The sequence below is a fragment of the Ahaetulla prasina genome, chromosome 5, assembly GCF_028640845.1.
Source record: "Ahaetulla prasina isolate Xishuangbanna chromosome 5, ASM2864084v1, whole genome shotgun sequence".
NCBI classification, from domain to species: domain Eukaryota; kingdom Metazoa; phylum Chordata; class Lepidosauria; order Squamata; family Colubridae; genus Ahaetulla; species Ahaetulla prasina.
Window position 1 is genome coordinate 20,936,430 of NC_080543.1, and position 25,838 is coordinate 20,962,267.

General features: G+C 43.0%; 1 protein-coding gene across 2 annotated transcripts in view; it reads right to left on the bottom strand.

Annotated features, from left to right (window-relative positions):
* The window catches only part of PDGFD (platelet derived growth factor D), a 227,221-nt gene extending 213,439 nt beyond the window's left edge, over positions 1-13,782 (bottom strand). Inside the window, exon 1 of one of the 2 annotated variants that reach the window (XM_058185421.1) lies at positions 13,226-13,782. In XM_058185421.1, coding sequence (XP_058041404.1) covers positions 13,226-13,367 — 142 coding nt within the window. In that variant the 5' untranslated portion in view covers positions 13,368-13,782. The remainder of the gene's footprint in view (positions 1-13,225) is intronic. The other variant, XM_058185420.1, reaches the window with a different exon arrangement.
* Between the last annotated feature and the right edge of the window lie 12,056 nt (positions 13,783-25,838).

Below are 25,838 nucleotides of genomic sequence, written 5' to 3' on the forward strand. Positions count from 1 at the left end.
TTAAAGTTGACTTATAAACACAGAATGAAGCAAAATATTTTAATACTGGGTCTTATATTTGTTGTAGCAGTTGCAATTTTGAATAAAATGTCTCTTTCTACACATGCACACTGACTAAATCAGGGGTCGGCAACCTGCGGCTCTGGAGACACATGTGGCTCTTTCATCCCTCTGCTGCAGCTCCCTGTCACTGTTGGCTCCACAATTGATAGGGCTTTTGGTTAGGACAGGTAGAGGAAAAAGGACGCCACACTGGGAGGAGACTCTATGGTGGGGGAACCGGATTTCCGGTCAGCAGAGGAAAAAGGATGCCACGCTAGGAGGAGACTCTATAGTGGGGGAACCGGACTTCTGGTCAGCAGAGGAAAAAGGATGCTGTGCTAGGAGGAGACTCTATGATGGGGGAACTGGACTTCCGGTTGGCTCCAGAATTGAACAGGGAGCTTCCAGTTAGGACCTTTGTAGCTCTTTGAGTGTTTAAAGTTGCCGACTCCTGGACTAAATTAATAAATAAAAAAACAAATAAATAAATTCCTGCTGCATGGTTACATTAATGTGCACCTGACCATGCCATTCTTTCAGAATTAGAAATCTATTTTATCAGTGTTATTTTTTCCCAACTATAAAAATGCTGTGACGAGAGACAATCACTTTAAAAGGTTCTTATAAGATTTGGGCTGAAAAGACTGTTCAGTTATTTTCTGCAACTCTGAGACTAACTGGCAAGTTTATAATTGAAATATCTGCTTTGGCGTGATATACATTTATCCGATAAAACAGGGCAGACCACTGACTGCCAAGTGCTTTGTGGAACTCCAGCATATTGATTACAGATGAACCCCATTTGTAATTTTCTTTGTTCTTCTAGAGCTCAAAGGCAGGCATTTAGGTAAGAGCTGATCCGGTGGAATTGTTATGGACATTTGCTCTAAGCAACCCTCACCCACAACCCTTGTGCACCTGCAGGAGCTGCATTTCAAAAGCTACTACGAAATGGAGTGGGCAAACCTTTTCGAACCTCTAGGTGATGTGGTCCTTAAGGTGTAGATTAAGACTGGGAGGAACTGTCACTGAAATTCAGTATTGATCATGAAATTTCACCCGTGGCTTTCAGCCGGCCATTATCTTTCCACCTAAGCTATGTCACAGGATTTTTTTGTGCGTGGGGGCGAGAGGGACATGGACAAGGGATTACAATGAGTGCAGCTTTGAGTTCCCAGAGGAAAGACAGGATTTAGATTTCTATCTAACCAATTAATATGACAATTTGGAGGCACAGAAGCACAGACTTGGAAAAGGCCATCCAGTCTAGCTTCACTGCATACTGTGATATTCTCACAAAATGGCTGCCATGGATGTGGAGAAACAGACTCAAGCTCAATCCCTCCAAGACGGAGTGGCTGTGGATGCCGGCACCCCGGTACAGCCAGCTGCAGCTGGCTGTCGGGGGCGAGTTATTGGCCCCAATGGAAAGGGTGCGCAACTTGGGCGTCCTCCTGGATGGGCGGCTGTCGTTTGACGATCATTTGGCGGCTGTCTCCAGGAGGGTTTTTTACCAAGTACGTTTGGTTTGCCAGTTGCGCCCCTTCCTTGACCGGGATGCCTTATGCACGGTCACTCACGCTCTTGTCACTTCCCGTTTGGATTATTGCAATGCTCTCTACATGGGGCTGCCCTTGAAGTGCACCCGGAGGCTGCAGCTAGTCCAGAATGCAGCTGCGCAGGTAACAGTGGGAGCAACTCGTTGCTCCCATGTAACACCAATCCGGCGCGGCTTGCACTGGCTTCCTGTGGTCTTTCGGGTGCGCTTTAAGATTTTGGTTACCACGTTCAAAACGCTCCATGGCTTAGGGCCCGGGTACTTACGGGACCGCCTGCTGTTACCTCATGCCTCCCACCAACCCGTACGCTCTCACAGAGAGGGTCTTCTCAGGGTGCCGTCCGCCAAACAATGTCGGCTGGCGGCCCCCAGGGGCAGGGCCTTCTCTGTGGGAGCTCCTACGCTCTGGAACGAACTTCCTCCTGGACTACGTCAAGTGCCTGATCTTCGGATCTTTTGCCATGAGCTGAAAACGCACTTATTTATTCAAGCGGGACTGGCTTAATATTTTTAATATTTTTAAATTTTTAACTGGGGTTTTATTATTTTAGGGTTCATAATTTTAAATTTTAAATTTTTAAATGTTGGCCATTTTTTCTAATATGCTCGGTTTGAAAATGTTGTTTTAATTGTATATTTTTGTGTTTTTTATCTCTTGGCTGTATACCGCCCTGAGTCCTTTGGGAGAAGGGCGGTATAAAAATTTAATAAATAAATAAATAAAATAAATAAATTTTGTGAGGGTGTAGTTACTCCTTTTCCTAAAGATGCTCCTCTAGGTTGTTGTTTTTATATCATTTTGTTTCTGGATAGCATTCAAAGCTACTATGGAGTCTGATGGTCACTTAGAGAGGATTTTTAATCAGAGGTGGTATTCATTTATTTTCCTGACCGGTTCGCAAATGTGAGCGCACATTTGTCTAAATAGGACGGCATAGAGCTGGGGTGGGTGGACATGCCCACCCACGATTTTCGCTACCGTTTCGCCCGAACCGGCTGAATACCACCTCTGGTTTCAATTCCAATGGTTTGATAATTATCATGATGACTATCCTTGCGCCCTTGTAAATAGGACTTGCTCCCTTGTAAATAAAAATTATGATTTCCATAGCCTAATAAGTTACTATTTTCCACGGTATATGCAGTGGGATAGAGACCTTCAGATCCATATTTCTAATGGACTCCAAGATAAGGAAAGACAAATTTTACATTATGTGTAAACCTAGCTTTTTCCTAGTGTAGATAGTCCTCGACTTACAGAAGTTCATTTAGCGACAGTTCGAAGTTACGTCGACTCTGAAAAAAGTGACTTATGACCATTTTCACACTCATGACCGTTGCAGCATTCCCATTGTCATGTGATCAAAATACAGACACTTGGCAACTGGTTCATCTTGAGGACGGTTGCAGTATCCAGGGGTCACGTGATCACTTTTTGTGACCTTCTGACAAGGAAACGCAATGGGGAAGCCAGATTCACTTAACAGCCAATGTTAGTAACTTAACAACTGCAGTGATTCACTTAACAACTGTGGCAAGAAAGGTCATAAAATGGGACAAAACTCATTTAACAATTTAGCAACACAAACGTTGGGCTCAATTGTGATCATATATCCAGGACTATCTGTATGTTTTCCAATTCCATCCACAGTTTTACCAAAGAAAAAAGGGACTTGTAACACAGTAAAGACAATGTTAAGTTTTATACTGATGTAATCATACATAGACTACATTCTATTTTATCCCATGTTTAAAATATTATCCTTAGAGTTAAAACCAGTGAGCTGCAAAGTAACGCAATTTATGAAGAGGTATGGATCCTCGGATTTGAGCAAGAATAAACCATCTATTTAAAAACATCCAAATTAATTATGTAACCTCTGCAAGGATGGCTGAATCATGGTTCAATAGATGTTTTGTGAATGGCCACTGACAGGTATTCATCACTGTCTCTGCTTTCTGCATTTTGCTTGCTTTTGACCTCACTGTTTGTACTTAACCCCCATTAAATCATAAATGTCTGTAAGTATACATATTAAGGACATTTTGTACATCTGATGAAATGAGATGTAATTCACAAAAACTTCTGACATAATCCATCTGTTCCTGTATGAAGTGGAATAAAAATAGTTGCTGTGTGTGCTTTAAGACAAGCAGAACTCTCCCTGCATACATCTTAAGCCCAGGGGTGGGATGGAAAAATTTTTAGCAACCAATTCTCTGCCCAGTTGCTGGGTGGGCGTGACCATAGGGGTGTGGTCTACTTGGCCTCTTGCACCATGGTGGGGGTGGGGACATTTTCGCCCTCCCCAGGCTCCAGAGGCTTTCCTTGAGACTCCAGAAGGGCGAAAATGGCCTCCCCTGGGCTGCAGAGGCCTTCCGGAGGCCGAAAACAGGCCTGTTTCTGGATTTCCGGTACTTCCAGTAGGCCCGTTTTTTCACCCTCCCCAAGCTCCAGAGGCTTTCCTTGAGCCTCCGGGAGGGAGAAAACGGCCTCCCCCTTCCTCCAGAGGCCAGAAATGGGCTCATTTCTGAACTTCTGGTATTTCCAGGAGGCCCGTTTTTCACCCTCCCAGAGCCTCTGTAACGCACTGCACTTACCTCACATCCAAAACAGGGCCTCTAGAGACTCCTGGAAGGGGAGGGGCCAGCCAGTTCTTGTATCTACAGGTTCGGCAATCTGGATGTAAAATTAGCATCTGGTTTTCCTGAACCAGTCGGAACTGGCTGAATCCCACCCCTGCTAAAGCTCATTTTGTGTCCCTAAAACCAGGATGTGTGCAAAGTACCTGTGCACTGAGAATGGTGAGATTCACCTAATTAGAATAGAATAGAATAGAATAGAATTTTATTGGCCAAGTGTGATTGGACACACAAGGAATTTGTCTTTGGTGCATATGCATTACCAGATCTTAATAGCCACCAGCAAAAACAATAAAGAATACGGACTAAACAAGTTGGAAAGGACCTTGGGGGTCTTCTAGACTAATCCCTGGTCAAGAAGAAGACCCTATACCATTCTGGACAAATGGCTATCCAAACTCTTCTTAAAAATCTCCAGTGATGGAAAACTCACAACTTCAGTGGGTTGAAACCACAAGCCAAGTGAATCTGATCATGTTCATCATGACATAATAATGCAGATCGTGTCATTTGCATTGGTTGCATGCCACAAGGGATGCAAATCATACAATTCATGTGATGACGTCATGAATCGCAGAACAGAACTGTGTATTGCTCTAGAGCAGGGATGTCAAATTGGTGACACGCCGGCCGGATGCATCACGTGCAGGCTGCGCCCCCCACCAGCTCTGAAAAAGCAAAAAACATTGCAAATGGTTTTGCTGACAACCAGAAGTAAGTGCCAGTATTTCTGGCAAATCCATTGTAAAACACAGTCACGTGACCACAAGCCTTTGCAAATGGCTATACATGTAAGCATGTTCCTAAATGCCTGAAGTTCAGTCATAGAGGGGGACTGATCATCAGAACGTTGAACCTGGATCATGTACAGATAGATAGTCCTCGACTTACGACCGGTTGCTTAGTGACCATTCAAAGTTATAATCAACTCAAATAATGGGACTTACGACCCTGGTTTGCCTCCTGGTCTGCCCATGCATAGAAGGCCGCGCGCATGCATGGGAGGCATACACGCACATTTTTGGTGCTGGAAAAACCTATTGTTAATTCATGTACTGTCCACCTCTGGTCTTAACCTACCAAACCTTACCTTCATTCTAGGGGACTACAACATTTAGCTCTGTCGTACTTGACTTTGTAAAGCAAAGGAGCCTTCTTCAATTCTGTTCAACTACTAAAACAAGTATCTTTCATCTAAACGTTTCTAGGAAAAGTAATCCAAATGGTTATTTTCCATTGTAGGAAAAAGTCTTACTGCCTTAGAGTTTCCAGCAGTTAATAAGCTGGTGCTTTCTAGCAGTCGATCATGAATTGCTGAAATCTGGACAAGAGCCTGGAATATTTTATTGAATATTGCCCTAGCACTGTAATTCAAGGAGTAATGTTAGAACATGTTCAGGTCAGGGCAAACTTTATAAAACAAAATATAAATTTGGGGCAGATTTTTTTTAAAAAAAAGGGGAGGGGAAGATCCCTCATCTATTATTGTATACCAGCAATTCCTGGTTGATCATTTAAGAGGAGGAAGGGAAAGCATGTTTCAAAAGCTAGAGCTGAAAAAGGAGGAAGGTTCAAATTTCCTCTGCCTGAGGCTCTAAGAAGGTTGGATGAAACATTAGCAGGTGAAATTGGCAGAACACAAGGCTAGCTCCTGTTGGCCTGGGGCGATTATTCCAAATAAAACTAAAAACACCCTCCATCCAGAAACTAGAGAGCATCACTAAATGCCTGGAGGTTGAAATGCTGGGAAATAGGAACAGAGGTGAAAACCTGTCAGCCCAGGAGTAAAATCCAGCAGGTTCTGACAGGTTCTGGAGAATTGGTAGTGGAAATTTTGAGCAGTTCAGAGAACGGCAAATAACGGCTGGCCCCAGAGTGGGGTGGGAATGGAGATTTTGCAATATCCTTCCCCCAGGAGTGGGGAGGGAATGGGGATGTTGCAGTATCCTTCCCCTGGAGTGGGGAGGGAATGGGGATGTTGAAGTATCTTTCCCTGGAGTGGGGAGGGAATGGGGATTTTGCAATATCCTTCCCCTCGAGTGGGGAGGGAATGGAGATTTTGTAATATTCTTCCTTCAGGAGTGGGGTGGACATGAAGATTTCGCAGTATCTTTCCCATGCCACACCCTCCATGCCACGCCTACCAAGCCACACCCACAGAACCGGTAGTAAAAAAAATTGGATTTCACCACTGAGTCAGCCCTACCCTTGAAGAATATGACATCAGAGAAAGAGACTAGGAGCTGATTGACTGAAGGAAAGATAATATACCGGTACCATCTGCAGCTATGGAAGAACTTCCTTGCTATTATTTCTTCAAGCACTTCCCTTGGTAAACATCTGCTAAGGAGAAGTGTTAAGGGTCCAGCTGTTTGCAGCTGTAAATCTTTGGGGAAAAAATATTTACACAACTGAGGGCAAAATTTATATTCATGGTTTGTATTCCCCTCTGTGTTCATTTTCCTACTTAAACTGCCCGCCTCCCTAACAAAAAGAAATTCAGTGTGTTTTTTTCTTCTTCTTCTTCTTTCATTTGAATCAGTAGAAATCTTAAGTCTCATGAGGCCACAAAACTGCAGCTGCAGAGATCTCTGTGAAGATTTGCATGGAGGTGGGGGGGGGAAACCCCTATGTTGTAAGATTAGTTTATTCTAAGTGTTGGCATTTGAATATTCAGAAATCCAGGAGGGAGGGCCAATCTAGCAATGGGAGGGGGGATCTTGGATGCGGAGCTGCTTTCTATCACTCCCTCCCTCAGCTTAAGCAAATTTTAAAAAAAACAAGGGAAGGGGAGGAATTTCTCTAGCACCAGTTTAAGCTGTTTTTGACTCTGAATTTTTGCTTGCTGCCTGATACTTAGCTATTAAATAAGACAGTTGAATGCCATCTGCAAGTGAAATATAATTAATGAAAATAATTAATTAAACAATTAAAGAAAATAATGATGAAACAGTTAAAGCAAACCTCTTTAACACATTCTTCGGCTCAGTCTTTGTTAACAGTAATGGCTCATACCAGACATTCCCCAACTGCACCAACAACGACCTAACACATATAGATTTCACTGAAGAAAATGTTGAAAAAGCTCTTCGCAAACTGAAACCATCCCTATCTATAGGACCTAATGGACTATGTGCATACTTCTTAAAAAAAATTTCCACTAATATAGCAGAACCCCTAAGCATAATCTTTGGAAAAGTCTTCACGACCAGTTCCCTTCCCAAACTTTGGTCACTAGCCACGGTCATCCCTGTCTTCAAAAAAGGAGACCCCAGCTTAGTTGAAAATTACAGACCAATCTCTCTATGCCAGCGGTTCTCAACCTGTGGGTCGGGACCCCGTTGGGGGTCGAATGACGATTTATCAGGGGTCGCCTAAAACCATCAGAAATATTGGAAGTACACTTGCGAGTCGAAGAATCGCGCTCCAATGGTTGACTCCACAAGCCAGCTGCAAGCTCTTCAAATCGCTAGCCGAATTCGGCTTCAGGCGCGATGAATTAAAAAAGAGAGAAATTTTTGCTCTGATGTCTCCCTCTCAAACCATCTGCAATCACTCCCAATCGCTAGCCTAATCTGGCTTCAGGCGCGATAAATTTAATAGGGGAAGAGTCTCTGCTTTAATGCCTCCATCCTCAAGGCAATTGCAAGCAGTTCAGATCGCTAGCCAATACGGCTTCAGGCGCGATAAATTCAAAACAAAAATAATTTTATGGTTGGGGTCGCCAAATCTTGGGAAATTGTATTAAAGGGGTCGCCACATCGTGAGGAATTGTATTAAAGGGGTCGCAGCACTATAAAGGTTGAGAACCACTGCTCTATGCTGTGTCACCTATAAAGTTATGGAATCTATCATCAACCAATCCATTATCCTCCACCTAGAAACAAACAATCTACTCTCTAATAAACAATTTGGTTTCAGAAAAAAATTATCATGTAACTTACAACTTCTTCACTGCAAAAACATATGGACTACAAATCTTGATCAAGGCAAAACAATAGATGCAATTTACATAGACTTCTGTAAAGCTTTTGACTCAGTGGTACATGATAAACTTCTCCTAAAACTAAAATCCTACGGCATCTCCAGACCCCTCCACAATTGGATATCAGCGTTCCTGTCAAACAGACAACAAGTGGTCAAAATAGGCAGTGCCCTATCAAATCCTGTTCCTGTCAATAGCGGCATTCCCCAAGGCAGTGTTCTTGGACCAACACTCTTCATATTATACATTAATGATCTCTATGACCATATTAAAAGTAATTGTGTTCTTTTCGCTGATGATGTCAAACTATTTAACACTACCAACAATACAGCTACCCTTGACTTTGTGTCAGAATGGTCAAAAACTTGGCAACTCCAAATCTCAACTAACAAATGCTCTGTCTTACACACTGGAAAAAAGAATCTAAAGACTAAATACAAACTCGATGGACATTACCTTACAGATGACCCCCACCATGTTAAAGACCTTGGAGTTTTCATATCCAATGATCTAAGTGCCAAAGCCCATTGCAACTACATCGCAAAAAAGGCTTTAAGAGTTGTAAACCTAATCTTACATAACTTTTTCTCCAGAAACACTACACTACTAACCAGAGCTTATAAAACATTTGCTAGACCAATTCTTGAATACAGCTCGCCTGTCTGGAACCCATACCACATTTCAGACATCAGTACAATTGAATGTGTCCAGAAATATTTTACAAGAAGAGTTCTCCACTCCTCTGAATACAACAAAATACCTTATGCCACCAGATTTGAAATCTTGGATTTAGAAAACTTAGAACTCCGCCGCCTTCAACGGGACCTGTGTTTAATTCATAGAATCATCTATTGCAATGTCCTTCCTGTTGAAGACTACTTCAGCTTGAATCACAACAATACAAGAGCAAACAATAGATTTAAACTTAATGTTAACTGTTTCAATCTTGATTGCAGAAAGTATGACTTCTGTAACAGAGTTGTTAATGCTTGGAACACACTACCTGACTCTGTGGTCTCTTCTCAAAATCCCCAAAGCTTTAACCAAAAAATGTCTACTATTGACCTCACCCCATTCTTAAGAGGTCCGTAAGGGGCATGCATAAGAGCACAAACGTGCCTACCGTTCCTGTCCTATTGTTTCCTTTCATTATATCCAATTAATATAGTTATTACATACTTATGCTTATATATATGCTTATATATTATATAGATACTTTCATGCTTATGCTTATATATACTGTTGTGACAAAATAAATAAATAAATAAATAAATAAATAATTGCCCACAGATGAAATCTATGGGCACCCAGTGATAGGGTTCGTTTTCTGCACCAGGATTCTATTTTTGACCATAGAGAAGAGGTTCAACCACTCCTGCAAACTAAAATTCACATCTCTTGGCAAGTGGGCAATATGGATGATGAACAGAGGTGGGTGCCACATAATTTTACTACCGGTTCGCCACGCACCAAAAATGTGAGCATGCGCCTGGCCACCTGTGGCCTTCCGGGTGCGCTTCAAGGTGTTGGTGAATGTCTTTAAAGCGCTCCATGGCATAGGGCCGGGATACTTACGGGACCGCCTGCTGCTACCGAATACCTCTCACCGACCCGTGCGCTCTCACAGAGAGGGGCTCCTCAGGGTGCCATCGGCGCGACAGTGTCGTCTGGCGACACCCAGGGGAAGGGCCTTCTCCGTGGGGCTCCGCCTCTGGAACGAACTCCCCAGGACTTCGTCAACTTCCGGACCTCCGAACCTTTTCGCCATGAGCTTAAAACCTACTTATTTATCTGCGCTGGACTGGGGTAGTGTTTTAATGTGTTTTAATGTGTTTTAAGGGTTTTAGTTCCAAATTTTAATTCTGGCCAATTTAATAAGTTTTTTAATTGTATTTTTAATCTGTATTTATAGTATTGTATTTTTATTTGGCTGTGAACCGCCCTGAGTCCTTCGGGAGAAGGGCGGTATACAAATGTAAATAATAAATAAATAAATAATAAATAAATAAATCTGCACATGCGCTTTGCTCACGTGTGTGGCTTGCACACATGTGCACGGTTTAGAAAACATGGCTAAAAAGGACGGCATAGCACCGGGGCAGGTGTCGCCACTACCAGTTCGCCCAAACCACTACTGATGATGAAGGACACTTGGCAAAGAAACATACATAGCAGCAAGCCTCCTGCTGGATCAGACCAAAGGCCTCTCTAGTCCAGTCCATCAGTGAATTAGTTGTCCCACAAAAATGAGCCCATTTCTCCCAGCAGGTAGGGATCAAGAAATATCAATCACTTCTAATATTATCCTGACGTCTGAAGTAATAGTCACTGATTCACTCATTTTCCAATAATTTCCATAGTTTTTTTTAAAAACAAACTACAGATAGTTCTTGATTTAAAACCATTCATGTAGTGACCATTCAAAGATATAACAGTGCTGAAAAAAGTGGCTTATGACCAGTCCTCACACATATGACTTGATGGCATCCCCGATTTTGGTGCATGGCAAGTGGCATGCATTTATAATGGCTCAAAAATCTCGGGGTTATATATATGTATGTGTACACACACATATATACGGTATACATATATACACAGTATGTATGTATCTATATGTATACACACACACACACACACATGAATGACCACCATCACCATTTGAGACTTTCCCAGGTGACTTCTGATAAACAAAGTCAATGGAGGAAGCCAGCTTTGCTTAACAACTGGGTGATTCACTTAACGACTAATGGTTACTTAACAATAACCACAAAAAATTGAATGCAACTTACTTAACAACTGTATCATTAGCAACAGATGTTCTGGTCCCAATTTTGGTTGAAAATCCAGGAGGAGTACCTGTACGTTGGCAGCTCTTATCATAGCCATACCTGGCTTAGAAGGCCATAAAAGTTCACTATCTTAAGTCCTAAATTGTAGAAAGAATAAGAGACTATCATGCTGCAGATGAAAGTTTAAATTTGGATGATGAATTTCAGCAGTGTGATTGTGGAGATCACAAAAATAGAAGATGCAGCCTGAAAGGTGCCAATATGTCCACATATGTTTTGATGCCAAATGTATAACATAACTTACAACTCTATTAATATTTTTGATGGGCAAGAGTCTATCTGAAAAGGAATCATGTAACCTTTTGTCATAACCAGGAAATATTACTTCTTTTGCTCCTGAATAACTACTATCCCATCCAAAAGATAGTTTTAGGGCACACTTCTAACCTCCAGGGCTTTTGAACTTAGAAATTAGTTTACACTCAGTAGCTCAAACATCTAACCTTCTTCACAGCCTACTTTTTTTGTTCTTTTTTTTTAAATAGCATCTTGTCTGCTGAAGTGTTCCGAGAAGCTTAAAAACCTACTTATACTTTTATACCTTGTGGTTGGTAATATAGATAGCATTCTGTTGTGCAGAGTAGGAGTTATCTACAAGTAGAATTATGGTATATTTCTTGAACTGTAGATGCCTTTTGAAAAGGCTTCTGAGAATACCATGAACAGCCATGAAAACAAGACAATGGATCATTGAACAAATCAACTGAAGACTGAGCTCTCTAGAGGAGGTTCCAATACTAAGGAAGTTAAAAAGAAAGAGAAGAAGGGGATGACTAACAGCAAGGGGAATGGACTGAGTTCAGTGTCAGAAGACCTGAAGCACCAAGAATAGAACATCATTGAGAAAATATATCTATTTGGTAATTAGGAGTGGAAAACTACTTAATGGTGCGTTATCCATCAGTTATTGGTCCAGCTAGCTCATTTCAGGTTTGAAAGAAACTCTTGAAACCATTACTTTCTAGCTTTGCCACCTGAAATAAGTAATAAGTAACTACCAGTAACTAAAACGGAGAAGTTGCACTTTAAATAACCACAGGCTATGACTACTTCAACTTTTTATGTGTTGTGGGAAGTCTTTAACATCCAAGAGGTATCCATGTCGGTTGTTTGAGCCACTACCCAGATGTTAATCCCTTGATGACACTTTTCGTTGTTTTATCTGATTAAAGAACAGAATGCCAGATTTTCATAATCATGGATATTTTTTTTTTACACGTAAAGGACTTCTATATGATATAAACTCATTTCAGAGTGTATCCAGGATGTGGAAAGATTATCCTGCTGGAAGATTTTCGCAGGCTATGTCTTGCCTAAGCATGTATATACGCTGCCAGCATGTTTTTAAAAGGTCAGTTAATTTAGCGTTACCAGACACAATTTCTGCTTTGATTTCATTCTGGTCTTTCTTACAAAAAAAAAGCAATAATTCCATGCAAAAGACTAATGAAAGAAATGATCCTGCCAAAAGATTTTGGGAAAGCTGGATGCACTTATCCAATTATCCTGAAATGCTAAGCATAGATGCATTCTTTTTGGATGTCTCTCTAATGGGCAGGGTTTGCTAGGCATGTTTCTTCTGGATTGCTAACCGTGCCTACAACTTTTGATGCAGCGTGGGTTGAATATGGATCTGTGAAAAGACGCACACCTTCATAGGATTCCTTAATTGGGTATCTAAGAGATGATCAGCCTCTTTTCTTGAAAGTAACATTTTGTTTTTATGGGACCCAGACCTCTTTCCCAAGTTATTCCTTGCTTTACACGGTATGTTTTTGCTTTTCACGACCTGAGTGTAATTTCTCACTGTACTGTATATTATAGTTTCAATCCATCACCTCAGGTCCGAAGACCATGCGTTACTTCTGTGACCATTTGCACAGGCTGTAGGGAAATATTTGGCTGGAAGGCAGTCCGACAAATAAAAAATGGGGTTGAAGAAAAGTTGTTCGCACAGCCCTCCAACCCTAACCACTTTTTCCCCCCTCTTTCTTTCTGTCTTTCTTTCTTTTTTTTGTCTCTCCGTTCACGTGCACCACTCAGGAGGACTTGTAGGGGGCGCGCTTCCACAACCTTCACCTTTTGGCGGCCGCCTGGCCAATTTCACCCATCGGTGAGGACTAGGTGAAGAAAGAAGACACAACTCACCATCTCGCCGCCGGTTCGAGGCGCGCAAGGCTCTGATCGACCCGCTCTGGCTGCCGGCGGCGGCGGAGAATCCCTGCTGCTGGGGCCAAAAAGTGGCCCAGGCTACCACGTAAAGGAGGAAGGACGGCGCCAGCATTTGCATCGGGGATTCTTGGCGGGGAGATGAAAAGTCTTTAAAAAAGAAAAGAAAAGAAAAAAAGAAGTAATCTTCTTGCCAATGGAGGGTCTTCTGGTCCACAGTCCCCTTTTCCAGCCAGCAAAGCAGCCGCTTTTCTCCCTTTCGCCTCTAAGTCTCTTAAGCGCACCTCCGAAGTCGAGAAAACTTTTGAAAGGGGATTAAAACAAAATAACAACGATCAATAAGATTCTAGGCGGGATGGCTGCAAGGGCTTTAAAAGCGGTGGGAGAGTCCCCCTGGCCGACGTAGGGGTAGAAAAACGAGGTCCGGAGAGCTTTAGCCCCGCTCTACCTCTCGCTTCTCCCCGGCCGCCACCGGCCGGCCGCTCAAGCACGAAAAGGGCTCCTGAAAGAGGGGAGTTGCCCTCACTACGCGCACTGCGGTGTGTTTATGTGTGGGGCGGGCGGTGGGGGTGGGTGGGTGGGTGGGTGGGTTGGAGAAGAGAAGGCTGGCGAGCGAGCCGAAGGCTACAACGCCCCCCTCGCCCTCTACCGTTGCCGAGCAGCGCTGCCCTTTGGAGGGCTGGCCGGGCGGGTATGTGTGTGTTTGTGGGGTGTTTGCCAGGTCTCTCGCGAAGTTGACCGGAGAGCGATCCAGAATTGATGTCTCTCAATTCCGGGGTGGCCGAGGCAGAGCAATGGGTTGGGAGCGCTTTTTTTTTTTTTTTGGTCTTCTCTATTTGCTTTGGGAAGGAAAAAAAGGCACCGGTGATTTTTTATTTTATTTTATTTTTGGGGGACCCCAAAGGAGGCGCGGCGGGCCGGGATTGGTGCTGCGAGGAATGGTGGAGGGTGGAGAGGAGGGGGCCGAGAGAGAGAGAGAGAGAGAGAGAGAGAGAGAAAGGAAGGAAGGAAGGAAGGAAGGAAGGAAGGAAGGAAGGAAGGAAGGATCTCCTCTGGAGAGCAACCTGCACCAGCAGATTCCCATTCCTGGCAGGCCAGCCTGAAACTTAGAAGTTGAGGGAGGCAACAGAGATGGAGCAGTTAAAGATCTCTCTCTCTCTCTCTCTCTCTCTCTCCCTCCCTCCAGGACCAAGTGATGGAGCTTGGGCGCCAGGTTGGAGGGACAAGTTTAACAGATTTAATAGATTTGGAAGGGACCTTATAGGTCATCAAGTCCAACCACCCACCCCCAAGCAGGAGACCTGACACCATGTCTGACAAATGGCAGTCCAATCTTTTCTTGAAAGTCTCAAGTGCTGAAGCTCCCACAACTTCCAAAGGCAACTTCTGTTCCATTGGTTGATTGTTCTCACTGTCAATAAGTTCCTCCTCATATCAAGGTTGAATCTCTCCTTGGTCAGTTTCCATCCATTTTTTTTTTGTCTGGCCTTCAGGTGCAAGCTCAGACACCTGGCCCAGCTCCCACATCCCAAATTGAGTTTGTCCTTCTTCGCCCCTCCCCATTGCTCCAAAGCAAAGTTGGAGTTGGAGGAGAAGCAACTTCTGTTCTCCAAGACCGGGTCTTGGCTTTGATCCACTGGCCTTGAGTTCTAGTGGTAGCCTAGATTTGAGTTGCTTGGGGAATCTCCTGATTCTGTAAGTAGGATAGGTCACCACAGAGGAGAGCATCAGCCTCAAGATTGAGGAGTGGAATAGAAATTTAAGCCTCCCCTTTTCCAGGTGGTTCCTAGGTTGGACTTTTCCATTTCCCCTTCCTGCCTGAAGCTTATACTTGGTGGCACTTAGAAGAGCAGGTGACTAATGCTTCCTTGCCTTCATCCCTCTGGATGCATAGTTGCAGCTTGATATCCTCAGAACATTCGATTCCCATGAGCCTTAGCCAGCATGGACAATGGCAAGGGTTTTGTGGAGGCTGGATATTGTGGGCTCATGTCATTCTCTGAGGAGAACAAGCTTTTGGAGAAGGAGAAGCCACCACCTCTGGTCTCTTGCTCCCTTTTTGGAAGATTTGACACAGATCTCTTCTGAGTTCTGGAGAATTGGAACCTAAAACAGATTACAACCTAAAATTCAGAATAGATTACACCCACGGTGGCGCGATGGTTAGACTGCAGTGCTGCAGGCTACTTCTGCTGACTGCCAGCTGCCTGCAATTTGGCAGTTCGAATCTCACCTGGCTCAAGGTTGACTCAGTTTTTCATCCTTCCAAGGTGGGTAAAATGAGGACCCAAATTGTTGGGGGCAATAGGCTGACTCTGTTAACCGCTTAGAGAGGGCTGTAAAGCACTGTGAAGTGGTATATAAGTCTAAGTGCTATTGCTGTTGCTAAAAGCTGCTCCATTGTGGTTAACAAGTTGGACCCAGGTACACAAAGCAGACATGGCTTCTGTTGGTACAGTTATTCTGAGATTTAGGCCAATGGCCGTAGAGTGGCCACTTCTTAAACAGCAGTGTGCACTAACTGGCTTGTGCCAACTTCCATATAGCATTTGCAGACTGTCCTCCTGGGTGTGGCCTTGGAGTTGTGCCTCCAATCTTGCCCTGTCTAGTGAGAGGACTGTCTGACAAGGCTGACCTGACCACGGGGTGAACTGAGGTAGCAGCCTCTTGTGCAGGATGAGGGAGTGGCAACACTAAAGCCAGACTGTTTCCTGCTGGCGTGTACATAATTTTTTTGCCTCAGAGCAATAGACATGTGAGAAGAATAAGAGCGTAGGAGGCATGGAAGAGAGCAGAGGAGAATAACAGAAGAGAGTAGCAAGAGTTAGAAGGCGAGCAGAGAGAAGGAAGAACCCAATGGTACGTCTCTACCAGCCCTTGAATATTGACTGGGGTGGAGAGCATTCAGATCTGAAGGGAACAAGGATCCTCTGTTCAAATCCTCTGTTGATACCTTTGCTGTACCTGTTAGTGGACACCCTGGATCCAAAGCACCTTTGCTCACCTGAGATACAAACATTACACATAATAAGGGCTGTGAACACCATTGTTCTGACCTAGGCTTCCCCAAACCACAAAGCATACTCCTTGTCCCGACAAAAAACCCTTTTATTTAATTTACAGTGAATTCCGCTCCAGCAAAGTCTTTCTTCTCCCACAGTCTTTCAAGATTGTTCACAATTATCAATCTTTATCAAGTTTGGCCAAGCCGATATCTTTCAGACACTGCAATACTTGTCAAGAATGCAGTAATGAACTAATTGTCTCCTGCAAACTCCATCCCCCTTTCATTCCTCTTTTATTCCCTCTGGGAGGGGGCATTCATTGTCCACTTGTGGTCTTGTTCTTTAGCTGTTCCCTTTGTCTGGCAACTCTGCGCATGCGCACACTGGGAACAGGCTCCATCTGTTGGTCTGCCTCACTGATGTCTGCCTCTGAAGGCAGCTGATAATTGGCATCCGGCCCTGACCCCCTCTCTGCCTCTGACGCAGAGCCATTAGAGCCTTCCCCAGACTCCAAGACTGGCTCATGTTCCTCCCCAACCTCCTCACTGTCTGAATCTGCTGCCAGATCCGCTGCTTCTCTGAACCCAACTAAGGGAGAATAGACAGTGATTCTGAAAATGCTGAAGAACTTAATGGCTTCCCTTGTTCAGGTCTTGGTTATTTGTCTCCTCAGTTTAGTGTTCAGAGCCACTGTACAGAATACCAGTCATCTAAGAGCACAGGAAGGAAATGCCCATTTGGGGAAGCGTTTAGAAAAAAGGAAGGAAGGAAGTTATTTTCTTCCTAAGCAGGAATGAGCTCTCTTGAGATTCATTGACACAAATATGTACAATGAGCTTTCCATCCTCAGAGAGGAAATGAATGGTGAGGAGACATCTAATGTTCCAGGTAATTTGGCAGCTTCTGCAGCACCCATAACTCAAATAGATTTATATCTATACCTTATTACATACACATCCTTGAAGAAAATTGAAGATCACGGAAGAAATGCACGAAACAACCATTTTTATTTCTTAAACCCAGATGATTCAAGAACTTGTAGAATATTTTTCACCTGCATTGACCACACAAAGTGAAAATGTTCGTGTTCTCCAAAGGCAATGAAAATAGAACATTTTTATCCAACATCATGGTGGCATGAAACCCCCCTGATAAGTCATATTAACCCAAAACCGGAAGGTTGCACACTGATTTTGTTGGAGTTCCACAGGGATAAAAGATTAGAAAAATCTGGCAAGCTGTGAGAAAGCAGCAAATCTCAGAAAACATAGAACATAGAATGATAGAGTTGGAAGGGACCTTGGAGGTCTTCTAGTCCAACCCCCTGCTTGAGCAGGAGACACTATATCATGTCAGACAAATGGTTGTCTGGTCTCTTTTTGAAAACCTTCAGTTTTCAAGATGGAACATCCACAACTTCTGAAAACAAGCTATTCTGTTGGTTAATTTCTCTCACTGTTAGAATAGAATAGAATTTTTATTGGCCAAGTGTGATTGGACACACAAGGAATTTGTCTTGGTGCATATGCTCTCAGTGTACATAAAAGAAAAGATACGTTCATCAAGGTACAACATTTACAACACAATTGATGATCAATATATCAATATAAATCATAAGGATTGCCAGCAACAAGTTATAGTCATACAGTCATAAGTGGAAAGAGATTGGTGATGGGAACTATGAAACGATTAATAGTAGTGCAGATTCAGTAAATAGTCTGACAGTGTTGAGGGAATTATTTGTTTAGCAGAGTGATGGCCTTTGGGAAAAAACTGTTCTTGTGTCTAGTTGTTCTGGTGTGCAGTGCTCTATAGCGTCGTTTTGAGGGTAGGAGTTGAAACAGTTTATGTCCAGGATGCGAGGGAAATTTGTCCTTACTTCTAGGTTGCTCCTTTCTTTGGTTAGTTTCCAACCATTGTTTCTTGTCTTGCCTTTTTGGCAGTGGTGAAATTCAGCTGGTTCTATCCGGCCCGGGCAGTAGCGGTGGCTGCGGGAGGCTCCACCCACCCGTGCGGACATCATGACATCGCTTTTTTGCGACGATTTTAAGCTTTTGCACATTTGCAAACTGGTAGGGAAGGTGTTCTTTTCTCCTTCACCTCCGTCCGAGTGATGGCTTAATTAACTGGCACTATCAGCTCTGGCATCAAAATAGCGAGCGTCTGCCAAGTGTCTCTGTTATCTCCCTCGACGCCTATGAGTCACCCAGGAACAAACTTCAGCTCTTAGTTACTCAGTTGATTTGCCTGCTATGAAGAGGCACAGCAGCTCTGGCTGCCTTTATATCCTGTGGGGTGTGGCTCCATGACTCAGCACTTCCTAGGTCTGCCCCACCTCTGCTTCTGTTGTTCCCACCTCTCCTGCCAAGAAACCTAGGGTCCAACCAAGCCTGATTGCCATCAGCTGGGTCTGAAGGCGTGGCCTGGGGGGGAAAGAGTCAGGGGACGGAGGCCTCGTTATCTCTTCCACCCGGCCTGCCTCTGACTCCTGGAGCTAGAGCCAGGGAAGCCGGTGCTCCCGAGGTAAGTCCTGATGGCCCTTCCCCCTCACTTTCCAAGTCACTTTCTGGCAGGAGGCCTGTCTCAGGGGGCGCAGACACAACAGAAGGTAAGTGAATTTCACCCCTGCTTTTGGGGCTTTGGAAAATACATATGTGAAAGAATTGCTTGATCTCTACATTAAAGAGAGTTTTATTTATTTTATTTATTTATTTAGTCACACAGTATATATAAGCATAAGCATGAAATAACTATACAATATATGAGCATATATATAAGCATGAGTATGTAATAACTATATTAATTGGATATAACGAAAGGAAACAGTAGGACAGGAAAGAAAGTTGTTCTGAAAACATTCACTGCCACTGTAAAAAATGCTTGCTACTAACAAACAAACACCCTTAAGTTTTTGAAGTGAAGCTGATCTTGATGATGAACTCGGGAGCATCTAAGAAAAGCCACTGGCCAAAAAACCTGCATACTTGAATTGGAAAAACAATTCAAAATGAAATCATGCAGTTCCTGGCAATAACAGTCAAACAGATTATGATGGTAGCTCTGAGCTCAGCAAAATGTCCCTCTGTTATTTTGAACTGCAAACCTGACCACAGCCGTTTAGAACAAAGAATGTTAATGGTTTATTTTTCAATTGCAAAAGAATGTGTTAACCATCCCTGCAACAGTGACTGTCAAAAAGTGATTTTTTTTAAAGGAGGTTCATGGCACTGATGATATTGCAGGAACCGGTATGACAAATATACTCCTTACTCCTTAAGGGCCTCTGTGGCTCAGACTGCTAAGACAGTCTGTTATTAACAGCAGCTGCTTGCAATTACTGCAGGTTCAAGTCCCACCAGGCCCAAGGTTGACTCAGCCTTCCATCCTTTATAAGGTAGGTAAAATGAGGACCCAGATTGTTGGGGGCAATAAGTTGACTTTGTATATAATATACAAATGGATGAAGACTATTGCTTAACACAGTGTAAGCTGCCCTGAGTCTTCGGAGAAGGGTGGGATATAAATGCAAATAATAAAATAAAATAAAAATAAAAATAAAAACTCCGAGTTCTTAATAGAGCCGAGAATTGCACGTGATGGTTACAATAATATTGCCAACAATATTAGAGAGAGAGAGAACAGAGGAATGCAGAGGCAGATGCAGATCGAAGAGTTTAAAACCTTGAGAATTAAACTCTCAACCTTTTGTCCTATACTATTCTCGGGAAGAAGTGGTTCGTTTTAAGTCAGGAAAGCCAGTTAATAGCTCTCCATGAAAGTCTCTGAAGAAACGCCAAGAAAACTTGATGACAAGCAACACCGACACTTGGAAGGAGAAGCTGCAAGAGATTCTAGGGAGCAGGAAGTGGGGGAGAGCATAATAAATTTTAAGGGTACAATAATGCTGTAAATATAGGGATGTGGTGGCTCAGTGGCTAAGATGGTGAGCTTGTTGATTGAAAGGTCGGCAGTTCAGCGGTTCGAATCCCTAGTGGTACATAACAGGGTGAGCTCCTGTTACTTGTCTCAGCTTCTGACAATCTAGCAGTTCGAAAGCACGTAAAAAATGCAAGTAGAAAAATAGGGACTACCTTTGGTGGGAAGGTAACAGCGTTCCATGCGTCTTTGCATTAAGTCATGCCGGCCATGTGACCATGGAGATGTCTTCAGACAGTGCTGGCTCTTCGGCTTTGAAACAGAGATAAGCACTGCCCCCTAGAGTCAGGAACAACTAGCACATATGTGCAAGGGGAACCTTTATCTTTTAATACTGTAAAGCAGTAAAGAAATAAAAGATAAATAAAAGAGGAGATGTATCAATACAGGCAGTAGAATTCCCAGTATTTGGGTAAAGAAGGAAGCTAATGTGTATGGAGAGTAAAGATCAAGACATTCAGAAACCAAAGACTAATTATGGAAATAAAACTAGAATTAATACTAAGGAAGCTGAAATAACGTAAAGCAGGGGTCTCCAACCTTGGTCCCTTTAAGACTAGTGGACTTCAACAACCAGAGTTCCTCAGCCAGCTTTGCTGGCTGAGGGACTCTGGGAGTTGAAGTCCACAAGTCTTAAAGGGACCAAGATTGGAGACCTCGACGTAAAGGATAGTAATGTGGAAATAGTGCCTTGGATCAGGGGTTTCCAACCTTGGTCCCTTTAAGACTTGTGGACTTCAACTCCCAGAGTCCCTCCCTTCAACTCTGGGAGTTGAAGTCCACAAGTCTTAAAGGGATTAAGGTTGGAGACCCCTGCTTGGATGATAAATTGGGATGAGAATGAAAATAGATAGAATACAATAGATTTAGGGGGAAAAAGCATACATGGAAATTCAAGCTAAAATATATACAGAGAAAGAGAGTCGGTTCCTAAAAATACAAACAGGTAAGACCTAAAAATGTAACAAAGATGCACAACCTTGATTATGTAAAAGGCAAGCTCTATTTGTATAATAAAACACTTTTTCCAAAAAAAGCCAAATGTTTCTTACAAAATCTGTGCCATCCCTCAAAAAATGCCTCACAAGAGTGCATTTTTAAAGCTTCAGTCCTCAACTAAACCAAAGGACTGGAAATGAAGGAAAAAAGGAAGAGCTCATGATGGCTTTTGCAATTCTCCTTCTCCAGGCATGTTGCTTGATAGGCCAAAGCTCCTTGCTACATGTGAAGAAGACCTGCACCAACATGGATATCACTAGAGACAGTGTTAGCAGGTTGTGAAATGTGCAATATTAATTGTGAATTCTGTTACCAACTGAAGCCCTCTTCAAGATAAATTTCATTAAGATCAATGTTTTGGTCCAAGTAAGAAGACATGATAGTGGCTCAGTGACTAAGATGCTGAGCTTGTCGATCAAAAGGTCGGCAGTTCAGCGGTTCGAATCCCTAGCGCCGCGTAACAGGGTGAGCTGTTGTCCCAGCTTCTGGCAACTTAGCAGTTTGAACACACATAAAACATGCAAGTAGAAAAATAGGGACCCCCTTTGGTGGGAAGGTAACAGCGTTCTGTCGCCTTTGGCATTTAGTCATGCCGGCCACATGACCACGAGATGTCTTCAGAAAGTGCTGGCTCTTCGGCTTTGGAATGGAGATGAACACTGCCCCCTAGAGTCAGAAACGACTAGCATATGTGTGTGAGGGAACCTTTACCTTTAAGAAGACATGAGGATTTCATTTGAGCAATCTGTTACAGGTGCCAAAATGTAGTGAGCCCATGGCTATTATCCGAAGATATCAGGTCTGGAGCACAAATGCCTGGCATTAGGAAAAGCTTTTCTCTTGCTCAAGGGTCTCCAACCTTGGCAACTTTAAGACTTATGGACTTCAACTCCCAGAGTTTGCTGGCTGAGGAACTCTGAGAGTTGAAATCCACAAGTCTTAAAGTTGCTAAGGTTGGAGACCCTTGCTCTTGTCTACCACCAAATAATTGCTACCAACCTTGACAAAAGAGAGCCAAAAAGAGAGAAGATAATGGTTTCTCCTTGCATTGCCCAGTGTTGCCTTGGGAAGTAAGAGCCATTACTTCCAGCAGCAATCTTTGTAGATTTGAACCTACAAATTTGAATGTAGCTTCCTGCTTTCCTCTTCTCTTGTCTCACATAGCTGAGTAAAGTAACCAGAATGGGGCTGTTTCTCAAGTAGGTAAGCAAACAAAGTGGGACAGTCACAACTCCCTCTTTCATACATTATCACATTCCAGTTATAGTGGTGGCCCATCCTCATTTCTGAAGACAAAAGTGGCAGCAGGAAGATTTGGACACAATAGTAATAGGTTCTACAGCTGGGGTGTCAAACTCAAGGCCTGGGGCCTGGATCTGGCCCTGAGAGTACTTAGATCTTGTTGTGGTCCACCAGCAGCCTGTGGAGCTGGCAGTGGAGTTGGACAGTGATGAGGCTGAGGAAGAACATGAGCCTGTCCTGGAGGCTGGGGAAGGCCCGGATGAGGGCTCTGTGTCAGAGGTAGAGATGAGGCCAGGGTCATCTGGGAGTGATGTGTGGACTCCAGAGCCTCCAGAAGTTGATAGTAGTGAGGCAGAGGAACAGGAGGAGCCTATTCCTAATACACGCATGAGAAGAGCTGCCAGAAGGCAAGAGCAGCTAAAGCAAAGAGGATGATTCGGAAGTAGGGCCAAGAGATGATTGGCCCCTCCCATAAATCTTCAAAGACCAGCAATGGCGTTTGGGCTCTTTGTCGGAAAACAACATTGATAGACTTGCTCTTTGTCTTGCTGCATTTATTTCTTGTCAGCATCTTCTACTTTTGAACTTTTGCCAAGAAAAGCCTTTGGCAGTTTGCCTAATTAGACCAAGGTTGGTGATAAGACTGAAGCATTGTGTTATGGAAAATTTGTTTTGATTTAGTTTGGACAACGCTGAGAATGAGTTAATTCTCAGCTGTTCTAATAAAGTCTGTTTGTTTTTCAACTGATTGTATCTACTACTACCTACTTGGGCCTGGGTCACAACAGATCTGGCCTGTGGGACCACCCTGGAAACAGCAAAGGATTGGCCCACGGTGACTCTGCCAATGAAAACAGAGCTTGTGAGGGTCATGTGCGGCCCTCCTGATCTCTGTTTTCGCTGGCAGAGGGTTTCAGGATGTCATCGCAGCTTGAAACAGAGCTTGTGAGGGCCACAAGCAGCCCTCCCAAGCTTTGTTTACGCTGGCAGAGGGTTGCAAGAAGCCATCACAGCCAAAAAGGGAGCTCAGGAGCCATTTTCACTGGCAGAGCACTCAAGCCATCACAGGCATCTCCGACAAGAACCGGCCACACCCACCCTGGCCACACCCCCTCACCACCCCCCGAGGTCAAACACAACCCTGATGTGGTCCTCAATGAAATCAGGTTTGACACCCCTGTTCTTCAGTGAAATAAACATGTCAGCATCATCCTAACTTGGAATGATCATTAAATGATTGGTCATAAAAAGGTAAGGTTCCCCTCGCACATACTGCTAGTCGTTATAAACGTCATGAGCTAAGGGATATCTGATAAAATGGGCCCAATATACTGATGGAACAATGAGAAAATGTACTTGAAGGAATTGACATTATTATCTGTCAGGCATAAACAACCAGGTCCCCACATCAAGAGTTCAGTTAGCTAATTTATTTCTCAAGCCTATACACAGGAATATTCTCAGACTGACAGTTTGCCCCTAGGTAGGACTACATAAAGATTCAATGGCATTCCAAGAGGGCTGGATTTTGCCTTCTTGTGCCAGGTGGGACTCGAGACTAATTTCCCACTTGACTCCTCCCCCTGGCTTTGCCAGTCTCTCTCCAATTATAATTATAATGTTATAATTTAAAAAATTTCTAAAATTATGCATTGGTATAAAAAGGTAAAGGTAAAGGTTCCTTTCGCACATATGTGCTAGTCATTCCTGACTCTAGGGGGCAGTGTTCATCTCTGTTTCAAAGCCGAAGAGCCAGTGCTATCCGAAGATGTCTCTGTGCTTATGTGGCTGGCATGACTAAACACCAAAGGTGCATGGAATGCTGTTATTTTCCCACCAAAGGTGGTCCCTGTTTTTCTACTTGCATTTTTATGTGCTTTTGAACTGCTAGGTTGGCAGAAGCTGGGACAAGTAATGGGAGCTCGCTGTTATGTGGCACTAGGGATTCAAACCACTGAACTGCCAACCTTTCAATTGACAAGCTCAGCATCTTAGCCACTGATATACCACATCCCCTCTCATATATCAATATACCATTGGTATATGACTCCCAAAAATGTGTGTTTGTGTATGTATGCATATGGGAAATGTGGACAATATAAAGGGTCATTTTATCTTGCCTGTAAAAAAGATAACAAACTTGTAAAAAAGCCACAAACTTCTGGGTTCAGGTACATAAAAACATACAAAAAGATCATAAATATCAATGTTCAACTAAAACCAAAACTTTTCTTGCTGGGTTTAATGGAAAGTTAATTAGAAAAGAGCCATGGAAGGTTATTTTTGTACATGACTATTGCTGTGAGACTATTATATGTGCATAAATAGAATGATTCTGAAATACCTACAATGGAGAATGGTTATGAAGATGACAGAACTAGCAGAAACTAGGTAACATTAATTTGTTTGATTAGAGAAAACAACTCAGCAATTGGAAAACCTTTATGGACTTTTTGCTGAAAAAAGAGAAAAGCGAACTTGTGATGTATGGATTTGAAGATAGCTTATGAAAAGAAGTAAATTATGATTTAACTTTAGAGGGAGAGAGAGGGAAAAATGAATGCATTTATAGCACTATAAAAAAGTTTGGACTTTCCTTTCCTTTCCTTTCCTTTCCTTTCCTTTCCTTTCCTTTCCTTTCCTTTCCTTTCCTTTCCTTTCCTCTCCTCTCCTCTCCTCTCCTCTCCTCTCCTCTCCTCTCCTCTCCTCTCCTCTCCTCCCCTGCCTTCAATTTCAATTTTCTTACTCATTATTTCTCTTTGTTTTCTTTGTTTCTTTTCAATATTTGTATTTCTTTTAACTTCTCAAGAAATCCTCAGTAAAAATGATATGTATGTATATGTATGCATATATGTATATGTATATGTATATGAATGTATATTTTTAAAAAGACTCAAGTACTTACTAAAAAGCAAAGCAAAAGACATCAGAAAATGTGATCCATAGATATTTGCATACTAGACAATGGTTGCTTTCTATTCATAGTCAATAAGGGTTGCAAGTTTATGGGATGAAAGCATAGCCTTCAAAGACAAGGAATGCCAGATATCAAAGGAGCAAAGGGATAAAGTGAACTCCAAAGACGATGGCTGTTGGAAGAAAGCCAGTCACATAAAACACCAGCCCCAAATACCAGAAGCAACTGGCACACTTCCCAAATCAATTAAAGAAGATTACTGCAACATAAGCAATATAGCCGTTTCCTGCAGCAGAAAATGGAGCTAAGCAAACTAAGGAGGAAATTAAGAGACATGTTAACTAATGAAAAGAGGAAAAGGAGCCTATAGGAAACTGAGCTGCAAAATTAAGCGATTTTCTTTTCTCCCATCTCTGGAGGTAAATGAAAATCTTAGGTCAACATTATCTGACCACTAGGAATGTCAAATATGGAAATGGATCTGAGATACATT